General features: G+C 42.2%; 1 protein-coding gene across 3 annotated transcripts in view; it reads left to right on the forward strand.

Moving 5' to 3' along the window:
- LOC141754063 (chloride channel protein 1-like) overlaps positions 1 to 10,161 on the forward strand; it is a 51,565-nt gene extending 41,404 nt beyond the window's left edge. For all 3 annotated transcript variants that reach the window (XM_074612867.1, XM_074612868.1, XM_074612869.1), the window contains 4 exons: positions 1,821 to 1,865; positions 3,629 to 3,733; positions 9,119 to 9,205; positions 9,576 to 10,161. In XM_074612867.1, the coding sequence (XP_074468968.1) occupies positions 1,821 to 1,865; positions 3,629 to 3,733; positions 9,119 to 9,205; positions 9,576 to 10,067 (729 nt within the window). In that variant the 3' untranslated portion in view covers positions 10,068 to 10,161. The remainder of the gene's footprint in view (positions 1 to 1,820; positions 1,866 to 3,628; positions 3,734 to 9,118; positions 9,206 to 9,575) is intronic.
- The last annotated feature ends 499 nt before the right edge of the window (positions 10,162 to 10,660 follow it).

Consider the following 10,660-nt stretch of genomic DNA (forward strand, 5'->3'; position numbering starts at 1 on the left):
GAATTAACAAAAAGAAAAGGTAATACTGCTACACAGAATGCAGACATGCGATACTGATTTGCAGAGGTGTGGACTCGACTCACAAATTTGATGATTTCAGACTTGACTTGACAAAATAAAAATAGACTTGCAACTCGACTTGGACTTGAGCCTTTTGACTTGAAAATACCTGGTACTTTCCCCCCAAGCCCAAAGATTAAAAAGTATGTTATTTAAAAAGTGTGTGCACAAAGACGATCAACTGCCGGGTACCGGAGGTAACTCTGACAGCGTCTGAGATGTTGGCTTTATTTACTTTTTGAGAGATCCTTTGATTTGTTTGGGAGGAGGATTTACTCATGGTGGGGGGAAATTACTGAACTGAACTGGACAAACTGAATTTCTATCTTTTATTGTTTATTGCTGAATCCCCAAAAAGTGGTGAACTCTGGACTCTGAATATTATTGGGGCTTGCATTGGATTACACTAAGAGCGACACATAAAATTTTCGATGGAAGCCGGTGACATGAAGCTACAAACTGACGCCTGACACTTGTCGTTACACACTACAAATAAAGTTGAACTGATCTCAACTATTTGAAGCCCTCCAATGACACAGTGAAGCGTCAACCAATCATATGTTTTTGTTTCAGCCTGTTCTGTTCCATCTAAAAAACTGTCGTTAGCCAGTTCCTAGTAATATTTAACGGCATAACTACGTCAACGAGTGCTAGAATAACACTGAAACGGCGACTCACCGTCGGTGTACCCTTTGTCTCTCGTTGTGTGAATTTAGCGTTACACTTAACTCCCCAGATCCACTTTGTTTGAACCAATCTGACAGCATCAAATCAAGTTGTAGGAGAAAACCACGAAGAACTAACGTTACGTTACTGAGCGCTGCTTACTATGTTGCTAAAATGGCTTTACATTTGGTTAAGAGCGCCTTTTGACTTGTTCAGGATTCAAAACTCAGTGTAGGACTTGACTCAGAACTTGAGTACCAAGACTTGAGACTTACTTGTGACTTGCAAAACAATGACTTGGTCCCACCTCTGCTGATTTGTACAGGTGAGATACCTTGTAAAAATGTAAAACCTTTACCTTATTTTATACCTTTTATTTGTGTAGATCCCTGCTGCGTTCAGACACACAAACCTCACGCCTGTAGCAGTCTGTGACAATGTTGAATGTTGCTTCAAGAAGCAGCCAAACTGCCTGAACAGTGAGTCAATAATGAGGAGCGCATCACTAATAAATTCAGTTCCACAAATCAAGTCACAGCAGGTGTTGGCCTCAGTTTCACCTTCTGCATCCAGTTTACTCACAACGCTGCTGGATGTGCTGCTGTAGGAGAGATGAGCTGAAGAAAACTGGATGAAAGCAACCTGATTACAAAAACACATGTTCTACTGCAATTTGTCCTAATTGCTGTGAAAGAGACAGAAATCCAAGTCAAAATATTTCTAGATTAAATATTGTATGTTTAAGAGAGTAGTTATTATCTCTGTAGACAGTTTCAAATACACTTGTTGTATTTGCTTGTAATGTTCAAACTATATTTTTATCTTTTACAGATGACAGAAACACATGAATCCAGAAGTAAATGTTGAGTAATCAGATTGTGTAACTGAACTGAAGTTCTCTGATGAAATATATCAAACAACACCAAACAGATTGAGTTACTTTCCCTTCGCTCTCCTCATGTAATATTCAGATGAGGTTTTGGAGGTGACATCCAGCCGGGTTCAGAGCTACAGAAGTGACAGAGGATGTTTTTATAAAATCACTCACAAACACATCTCATCTCTCATCCATCTCTTCCTTTTGTTGTCTCCAGGAGCCCTGTCCTCCTCCCCTGTCAGACACGATGACACCAGAGGAGGTATGGTAATGATGGAGGGATGGTGGATTTGCATGTTTTCACAGAAATGTCTGCTTGATTGTTTGCAGCATGGTGATCAAATACTCACACACCTGTGTTGAGTCACCAAACCCTGAGTCCAAAATGAGTCTCGAGTATTCAGCATCGGAGTCCAAGTGACCAAGGTGGACCAACTTTCTGCCTAAAAAATTTTAATGTATCCTTATAAAAAGGGTTGATAGCGAGGTCTGTTGAGTATTTTTCATTAATGCTGTGATCATTTACCTCTGTTGTATCGGGCAGTATTGGCATTGTATTGTCAGCAGAAATGTCAAAGACAGAAGCAGTATTTTACAGCATTTACAGTTGGTCAAATCAAATGACCCTCACAAAAAACAATACTAGCACAAACTACAGGTGGACTGTGTGTATTCTGCAACATGTGGGATGATGTGTCTTTTGTGTACGTTTTTATTGCTGCTCGCCACATGGAGGACTTTGCTCTTGTAATGCAAGAGGAGCACTTTTTTCAATTTAAATAAAAAATGAATAAATTATAAATTATTCATAAATCACCATCAAAAAAAGTCCCCAAAACTGAAACAAAACTGGCATCCTTCGAGGAGTAACTTACTTTGATATACAGTCGAACATATTCAGCATTTACAGTTGGTCAAATCAAATTATCCTTACAAAAACATGCTGGCATAAATATATATTTTTAAGACTAAATGTAAAAATGTAATCAAGTAATCCATGACAATGTAACTATAATCTGATTTAAAACATTTTCAAATGTAATCTTGGCTGACTATAGTTACTTATTTTGTGTAATCTGATTACATGTAATCAGTTACTACCCAACCCTGCGTATGCAGTGTAACAGTGACAAACTTGCAGATGTTTTATCCACATTCCTTTTATAGTATGGATTTTAGTTTTGAATCGTGTCTCTGTCAACATTTATCAAGCTGACTTGTCTGCCTTACTGCCATTTCTGTTTTTCTCCATGCCAATACTGGCACTGCAAGTGAAACGTAGAAACAAAACTAAAAGAACAGTCTCAAATGAGGTTTAGTAATTATGAAGTCAGGCAAATCTCATTGTTAGCATTCAAATCCATGTCACATGTAGGTCACAGGTGTTTGAGATCTGTGTCACATTTGAGGAGACGACTCAGAATTGGGGCACGTTTTAACTGCAGTGTGAACACAGACGGCATTTTAAATGAGCCTTCTTTTTTTCATTGGAGCGCACCAAAACAATACTGTGCCCTCCAGTCTTGTTCTGTCTGTCGCTCTCCCTTTACTCTTCCTGGCACTTTCCCAAAATGCTCTGTAACATCGCCCTGTAAATCCTACAAGACTGCTGCTCCTGTCACAGCAGGCGGAGGCTTGTAGGTAAAATCCATAGAGAGGCTAAAAGGTGTCAGACATCCTAAATCTCCGAGGGGAGGCCGGTGACACGCAAGGACGCAACACAAGGTTTCAAGGTTTTTCACAGCTGCAAAACTCTCCTCAGTGGTAGCACACCAACCTCTCCCTCCTGCACACACTGCTCAAACACACACACACAGCTCATGGTTTACATGATTTATGTAATATTGTTGGCTGATATATATTTAATTATATGCTTTATGTATATGACCCATATACATATGGGTTCCCCTCTGGCTGAACTCGTACATTTGAATAAGAGGGGATTTTCCTGCTCCATGAGAGCAACTGTGAACTAATCCCAGCCCGATGCATCTCCGTGACCTTGCTTTTTATTTGCTGCTGCAGATCACAGCGTGGGAAGAGGCAGAGATGGACGAGCCAATGGAAATCGATGAGATACGAGTAGACCCTTCCCCTTTCCAGCTGGTTGAGAGAACATCATTACACAAGGTTGGTGGGGAAAGACAAAGATAAACAGGCGTCACAGAGGTCAGCAGATGTTTCAATCCAAGTTTAACAGCTGTTTGAGAGCACCTTGCTTCCTTACTGTAATTTAGCTTCAGGATGGGACAGTGTGGAAAATGTGTACACAGAAATGTGAACCAATGGTGAATCAGTGAGAGAAAGACAGTTTCATCTGGGGTTATTGAAAATATCGAGTATCAGCATTATATTTTGTGACACTGTATTGATTCTCAAAAACACTCTATTGATTTTTGATTAATATTTCACATGCAAAGATGAACTCAGTCAATGCTTTATTTCATTTGCAAAGAGATGCGTCCTCTCAAAGTAGTGCTATGATGTTGGATGTTATAGGGACTGTGATAAATGCAAATACAGATCCTGCATAAAAAAGTCAACTTTCTTTTACTTAGATATCATATGGTGGTGTGTTCTTTATACTACGACTGTTTCCTAAACTTAGTATCGCAATATATCGCAATAAATAGAATCGTAACCCCTGTATTGTGATACGTATCGTATCACCAGATTATTGCCAATACACAACCCTACTGTTCACATAATTTTTTTAATTTGGCTAATATCAGATTCCAGTATGAATTTCACGATCCTGAAAATCCTGAAAATAACAAAGAGCTCACACGCAGCACGCTGTCGTATGGAAGTAAACACGGAGGCCATTGAATACAGCATTGGTGTTATTTATAAGTTGATGTGCAGTGGAAGCCAGCGAATTTGTGAGCAAATGATAACAAGGACGACAAGAAAGAGAGACACATTTTTAATGATATCTTTTTGTGGAGCAATAGCTGCTACTGTACGGAGGTGTGTGCATACTTGCCAACCTCGAGACCTCAAAAATAAGGAGGATTTCAAAACCAAAGCGGGGGTCTGGTGTTCCTCCCCCTGAAAAATGTGAGTTTCAGAGACTTTGTTTCCTGCATTCTGTTGACTTTTAAAGAATGAACATTACACAATAATAAGTACACTGCAACAGCAGCTTTTAATTCTCAGGAAAGAAAACTGAATAATTCTCCCCTTTGGCGTGAGCTTGTGTGGATCTAGGTATAAACTTATATTCATCAGTTGTCAATCATTAATTCATTCATTCATTTTTTGCCCCTGCTTGGGTATTTCTCTCTTAGAAGGCTTTCTCTCTCATTCACTGAAGGCCCCTTCAGATACAACGGGACAACAGTACCACTACGCTTTGAAACTCCTTATTTCTGTGCTGTGATGTGCGGCGAGCACAGCTCAAACCACGCCGCGGTGTCATGAGCAGCTCTCCTCCACCGGGAAAAGACATTTGTGTAGCTCCTAATCCACTAAAGAAACGTTAGTCGACTAAGACCAAAACAAGCGAATAGTAAAACTAATGGATTAAGAGGAGGCAGCACTAGTTCAGACTGAGGTCGCATTGCCAACCTAACCTGTATCTGATTTAGGACCACACATGACCAAATCAGAACTGAAAAGATCAGGTATCATGTGATTTGTGCTGTTCACACTGTTGGGGGGAGATCAGATTTGGGTGACTTTTTCTTGCAGTCTGAGTCTCCAGCACTGTAACGTAACTGTTTAAATGGAGACAGACAGACAGCTTTTCTGGTATCATTCACAGTAACATCACTGTGTTATGAGGCTGAGGCAATTATTATACATCCAACAACTGCATTTCCATCAGCATTTATTACAACATTACTTCATTTAAACAGGAAAATATCTCAAGCAAACAAATATTGTCAATTTCTTCCATTTTCATTCAAATGTCTTATTTATCATAATTTGCATGAAATGACTTGGATGGATAGCCTGCAGCTGATTAGAATTGCAAAGCGCAAATTGGCCGTAGACAAGAGTTTGTTGTTTTGTTGATCACCGGTATTCTACGAGTAAAGAAGCATATAAATGGAGTTGAGCACCTGGAGCAGCAGTGGAGTCTTTTGTTGCTGCTCCCACACTCCGCTCCTCAAGTTGTTTACTTGTGTAACATCTCATTCAGCTGAGGATGTGGATAACCTTGACAGAGGGGTAATGGCACATGAAAAACACTAAGTGGAAACTTGGATTTATTCAGACGGTGTCGTCCAGCTAAATGGAGATGGACACCACAACATTTTTTGACTGAAAACTTAATGTTATTTACAGTAGTCAGTAGGCGGAGCGGTTGTTACAGAACACCCAAACACTTCTGTGTGGGAGTTGTGCCTGTTGGTTGTAGGTGAAGAAAGTTTTCATTTGTTAACCGCCATTGTGAGGCAAACATTTTTTTAACCATTGTTCCTGCCAGAGAAGTAAACAAAAGAAGCACCCACATGTTTTACTTCCTGATCAGTGCAACACAGAGACGCTCCACAGAGACGCTCCACTGGAACAGATGAGAAGTGCCTTGTTCAATGACGACTCAACAGTAGTTGCTTATGGAGGGGAGATCGTTCAAGCTCAAGTTCATACTTTAGTTTATGTTCACTGTGTGGGCAAACAGTCAGGGAATGTGTTTATTGAGCTTGGATGTCACTGTAATAAATGAGTTTTTACTCGTTAACCAAACTAATAAGCAGCTCCCTCTCTGTTGTCCAGCTCTTAACGTTGATCAAATGTTGATGTTCTGCCAGTGTTTTGTAAATGACGCTTCTGATATTAACATTTGTTTTTGTTGGTCCAAAGTGTTGCAGAAAGGTTTATGTTCTTGCATTGTTGTTTTTCTTTATTTAATTCACTTCAACACTCAAATCGATCTCAGCATGCCATCGTGAAGGATTTCTCAATTCCTAAAATGCATCTGGAGGAGAGAGGAGGCTTTAGAGGAGGCTTTAGAGGAGCTTTGAGCGAAGATGCACATCTTTGCGGACGTCTTTTTGGCACCCGTGACATGTAAAAGAGGCGTGACACACAGCTTTGCCACATGTCATATTTAATTGACATCGCTCCAAAGCACAGATATTTCCTTATGTGAAATGCCTGTTGCCTTGCCTCAAGGAAACTTTTACAAATATAAAACCTCCCTGTATCAAAACTTCATAATAGAAAGAGTCATCGTCGACCTTGTTTGCAGATCGAAGTCTACCGTCAACAGTTTTACAGACGTCTCTTTTACAATGGTGGTCTTTGGGGAAAATGCTTTCTGAGCCACAGAGGGGTGTTTTGCTGCAATACCGCCAGTGGCCACTAGAGCGGAGGCACCGTATCCAGGGCTGCGGTCCAATAGTCCTTTTTACTTAGGAAGATTCCTAACTGATTGTAAGGCAGTAGCATCCATGAGGAGATATGTTCGAATCCTCCAAATGTTAAGGAAAGGAGCTTCAATACTTCCTTTATTATCTCCTTTAGCATAGGACACACTGAAGCATCCTTTACCAAAGGAAAAGAGAGAATAACATCCCACAATTCCTTGCAGCCGCAGCATTTAAATCGACGCACAATTCAGCCGTTCATGATAACAAACAATATGCTGATTTTGCATATTATTTTAATATACTAATTGGGATTCATGTTGAATATGAGTGGACAGTGACAACCATTTCGTTTCACTTTATTTTTAATTAATTATTTATTTTGAACATGTAACAGATACCTCAGTAAAAAACAAAACAAGAATAAGTAATAAAATGAACAGTGAACATCATTTAACAAATAATCAACATAAATAAATATTACATGTCCAAAAAGAAGTTGGAGGAAGTATATGGTCCTACACCTTCTCCATAACTCCAACTATTAACTCAATATTTATCATATATTCCTTTGTTTATTTCAGTTCCATCCTCGGCAATGAAGTGATATTTTTCCAGCAGCAGTAGGACCTGTGGTATCTCTCTTTAACACACCGCAGGTGAAGCAGTCTGTCACTGAAAGACCTATTTAAAACACACGGGGGGGAGGGCGGTGCCTTTTGTAGTCCATCTTCAGAACATTGTAGTTTCACTATGGCAGACCAGCGTCACTAACATCCGCCGCCGTCGCATCATAATGACGGAGCCTAGTGAAAGAGCAGTCAGATTCTCTGAACACCACGGTTGTCTTTTCCTGAGTCCTTCTGAATTCTCCTTCTCATCCTTCCTTGACCTCATGTCGTTTTCCATCGAGGTCAAGGAGAAGTGGTTAGGAAAAGACGTTAGGATGTAATTTTTTGACTTTTCGACCGCAGACCAGGTCTTATCATAGATCCATGGCCTCCTCTCTCCTCTGTCCTCCTGCCTGTGACCCAGAAATCTATCTCAGTGAGCCATGTTGAAGGATGTCTCAATTGTAAAATGCATCTGGAGGAGAGAGGAGGCTTGCAGGTGGAGCTATGAGCGAGGATGCACAGGTGTATCCTTTGCAGAAAGAGGCGTGACAAACAGCTGTGCCACACGTCACTTTAAATTACGGATGTCTCATTTTGTTAAATGCCTGTTGCCTCGACTTCTCTCTCCTTGTGTCTCTTCCTTGCCTCCTCCACTTGCATCTTAGGTGGGAGAGACTAAGACGTGAAGAGAGGAGGTAAGGAAAGGAATCAAGGCTGTACAAACTGAGAAATGAGAAGAGCCCACTGTAATCCACTGCTTATAAAAAATCACCAAGACTCGGTCATAAACAGTTTTTTTTACCTTTATGTATTCAGGGAGGTCTCACAGAGAAGAAGCCTACTTTTTGCAAGAACCACCTGATCACAGCACCTGGAAACTGCCCTGTACAACCACAGTCTGATCTGCTGGCCACTGAGCAGCTCCACTGGATTGGGCCTTGCTCAAGGGCACCTCAGTGGTGGTAATGACGGAGGAGGAAGCGCTGCTTTTTCACTTTCCCCCCCAGATTTATCCTGCCGGTCCAGGGCGAGAAGTCCTCGACAACAGAGAGCAGGCTGTCCTCCGTGTTGAGCTAGTAGCTACTGTCACTGTTACTTTTATTATAAATTACTCAATCATACGTTTTCACTTTTCCGTTTTCTCTGTGTTGTACAATCGCTGTAAAACGCTCACATCCTCATTATGACAAATGTGAGGATGATGCAGGATTTGCAGGATACTGAAGCGTGTAAACAGATCGTACCATTGCTGTTGTTTTTTTGTCATCAGTGTCATTTCATTCTCGTGGTAATATCCAGAATATTCTGTTTATTCATGTGCAAAGGGAGGCTTTGTGGTCGAGGTGTGCTGATGCATAACAAAGAGCTCGTCCACAGTGCGACCTCCGCCGGAATATGAACAGAATACTTTGAGCATGGAAACACACTCAAGGACTTTTTCTTCCTGTGCTTCACCTGGAGCCGGCTTTCTTTCATCTCTCTGTGTCTGTGACTTCCTGTCTAGACTGAGCTGACGGAGCAGCACTGAGCCTGTAAACTGTCTGGAGTCACAGACGCGTGACCTTTTCACTCTGTCTCCACAGACCCACACCTTATTCTCACTGCTGGGGCTAAGTCACGCTTATGTTACCAGTATCGGCAAACTGGTGGGAGTGGTGGCGCTGAAAGAGGTAAGAAATATCCTCTCTGCATGTTTCAGGCTTTCTTTGATTTACTTCATTCCTTCTGTCTTTACCCGTTATTCTCTCCATCTCTACCTCTTGTGTCACTCTAAACCTCATTTTCTTTTGCTTTTATTCCTCACTTTATCTATCCCTTCTTCGCATAACTCACCAATCTCTCTATCTTAATCCTTTTTCTTGCTAAACAACGTCTTCTGCCTCACTTTTTATCATTATTCCTTTTCCCTCTGCCCATACTCTTTTGCTGTCTCTCTACTATGTTTCCTTCTGTCTTCCTTTTCTTACACTTCACTTCTCCCCTTCTTCTTCCTTCCATCTTTATCTCCTCGTCCTTTCCCTCCTCCTCCACCTCCTCCAGCTCCAGAAGGCCATCGAGGGCTCCACGCGCTCTGGCGTGCGGCTCCGCCCTCCGCTCGCCAGCTTTCGCGACATCAGCAACCGCAACTCTGCTCCTAAACCTCCACCTTCTTCTCCCACTGCCCCTTCCTCTCCGACCTCTCCAACCTCAGCTCCAACTGCTCCCCAGCTTCCACCCCCCTCTGCCCCTCACCACCACCTTCATTGCCACGAGAATGAAACGGAGGTGTGGGTCGAGGGCGTGACCCCGGAGGTGGAGGAGAGCAGCAGCTACAGTGCAGGAAGCGGCGGTGTTAGCATCAGCACTGGGGCCTGCAGCTCAGCCAGTCGGAGTTACAGCAACAACAGCAACTTCACCCTCCCTCCCTCCACCACTCCTCCCCCAGTTCCTTCTTCCTCCACTCCTCCTCCTCCTCCTTCCTCCTCCACGCTGACACCCTTACAGAGACTCCTTGAGGGGGATGAAGACAGTGATGATGAGCCAATGGTTTAGACTAGACAAGAGTGATGGTTATGTTTTTTTTTATAATGGAAAACTTTTTTAATGGTGTGAGTTTTTTTTCTGTTCTTAATTTGTTGCTCTGGTCTTTGGACACCCATTTACCTCTTTTTGTCACCACTAAGGGGAAAGATTTTGAAGCAGTCTGTTTGCTTGAAGCTACGCCAACCTAGGCATAATTTCTCTTCTTTTGAAGACAGTCCCCACCCCCACCCCCACCCCCACCCCCCCGAGTCTGTCAGCTCATTTCACAGACCTTCGCCCACACCGGCCTCTCTGTCTTTCCTTAATAAGCTGTGTGTTTTTTGATACTTGTCCTCCTGCCTCACGTCCTCCTCATTTTCTCTTTCTCGTTGTTTTCATACCTACAGTCTCAAGAGGCTCAGCCGATATGCGTTACACCTCCTAGACTGAAGTTGCTGCTGCTATCTGCTGTGTTTATGCCTCTGTGCTGGCGATAGTCGTGGCCAGAGGCATTATGTTTTCGGGTCGTGTGTCCGTCCGCCCAATTCTATGCACGTGATATCTCAGGAACTCCTAGAGGGAGTTTCTTCAAATTTGGCACAAACGTCCACTTGAACACAAGG

The sequence above is a fragment of the Sebastes fasciatus genome, chromosome 17 (genome assembly GCF_043250625.1).
Source record: "Sebastes fasciatus isolate fSebFas1 chromosome 17, fSebFas1.pri, whole genome shotgun sequence".
Taxonomy (NCBI): Eukaryota; Metazoa; Chordata; class Actinopteri; order Perciformes; family Sebastidae; genus Sebastes; species Sebastes fasciatus.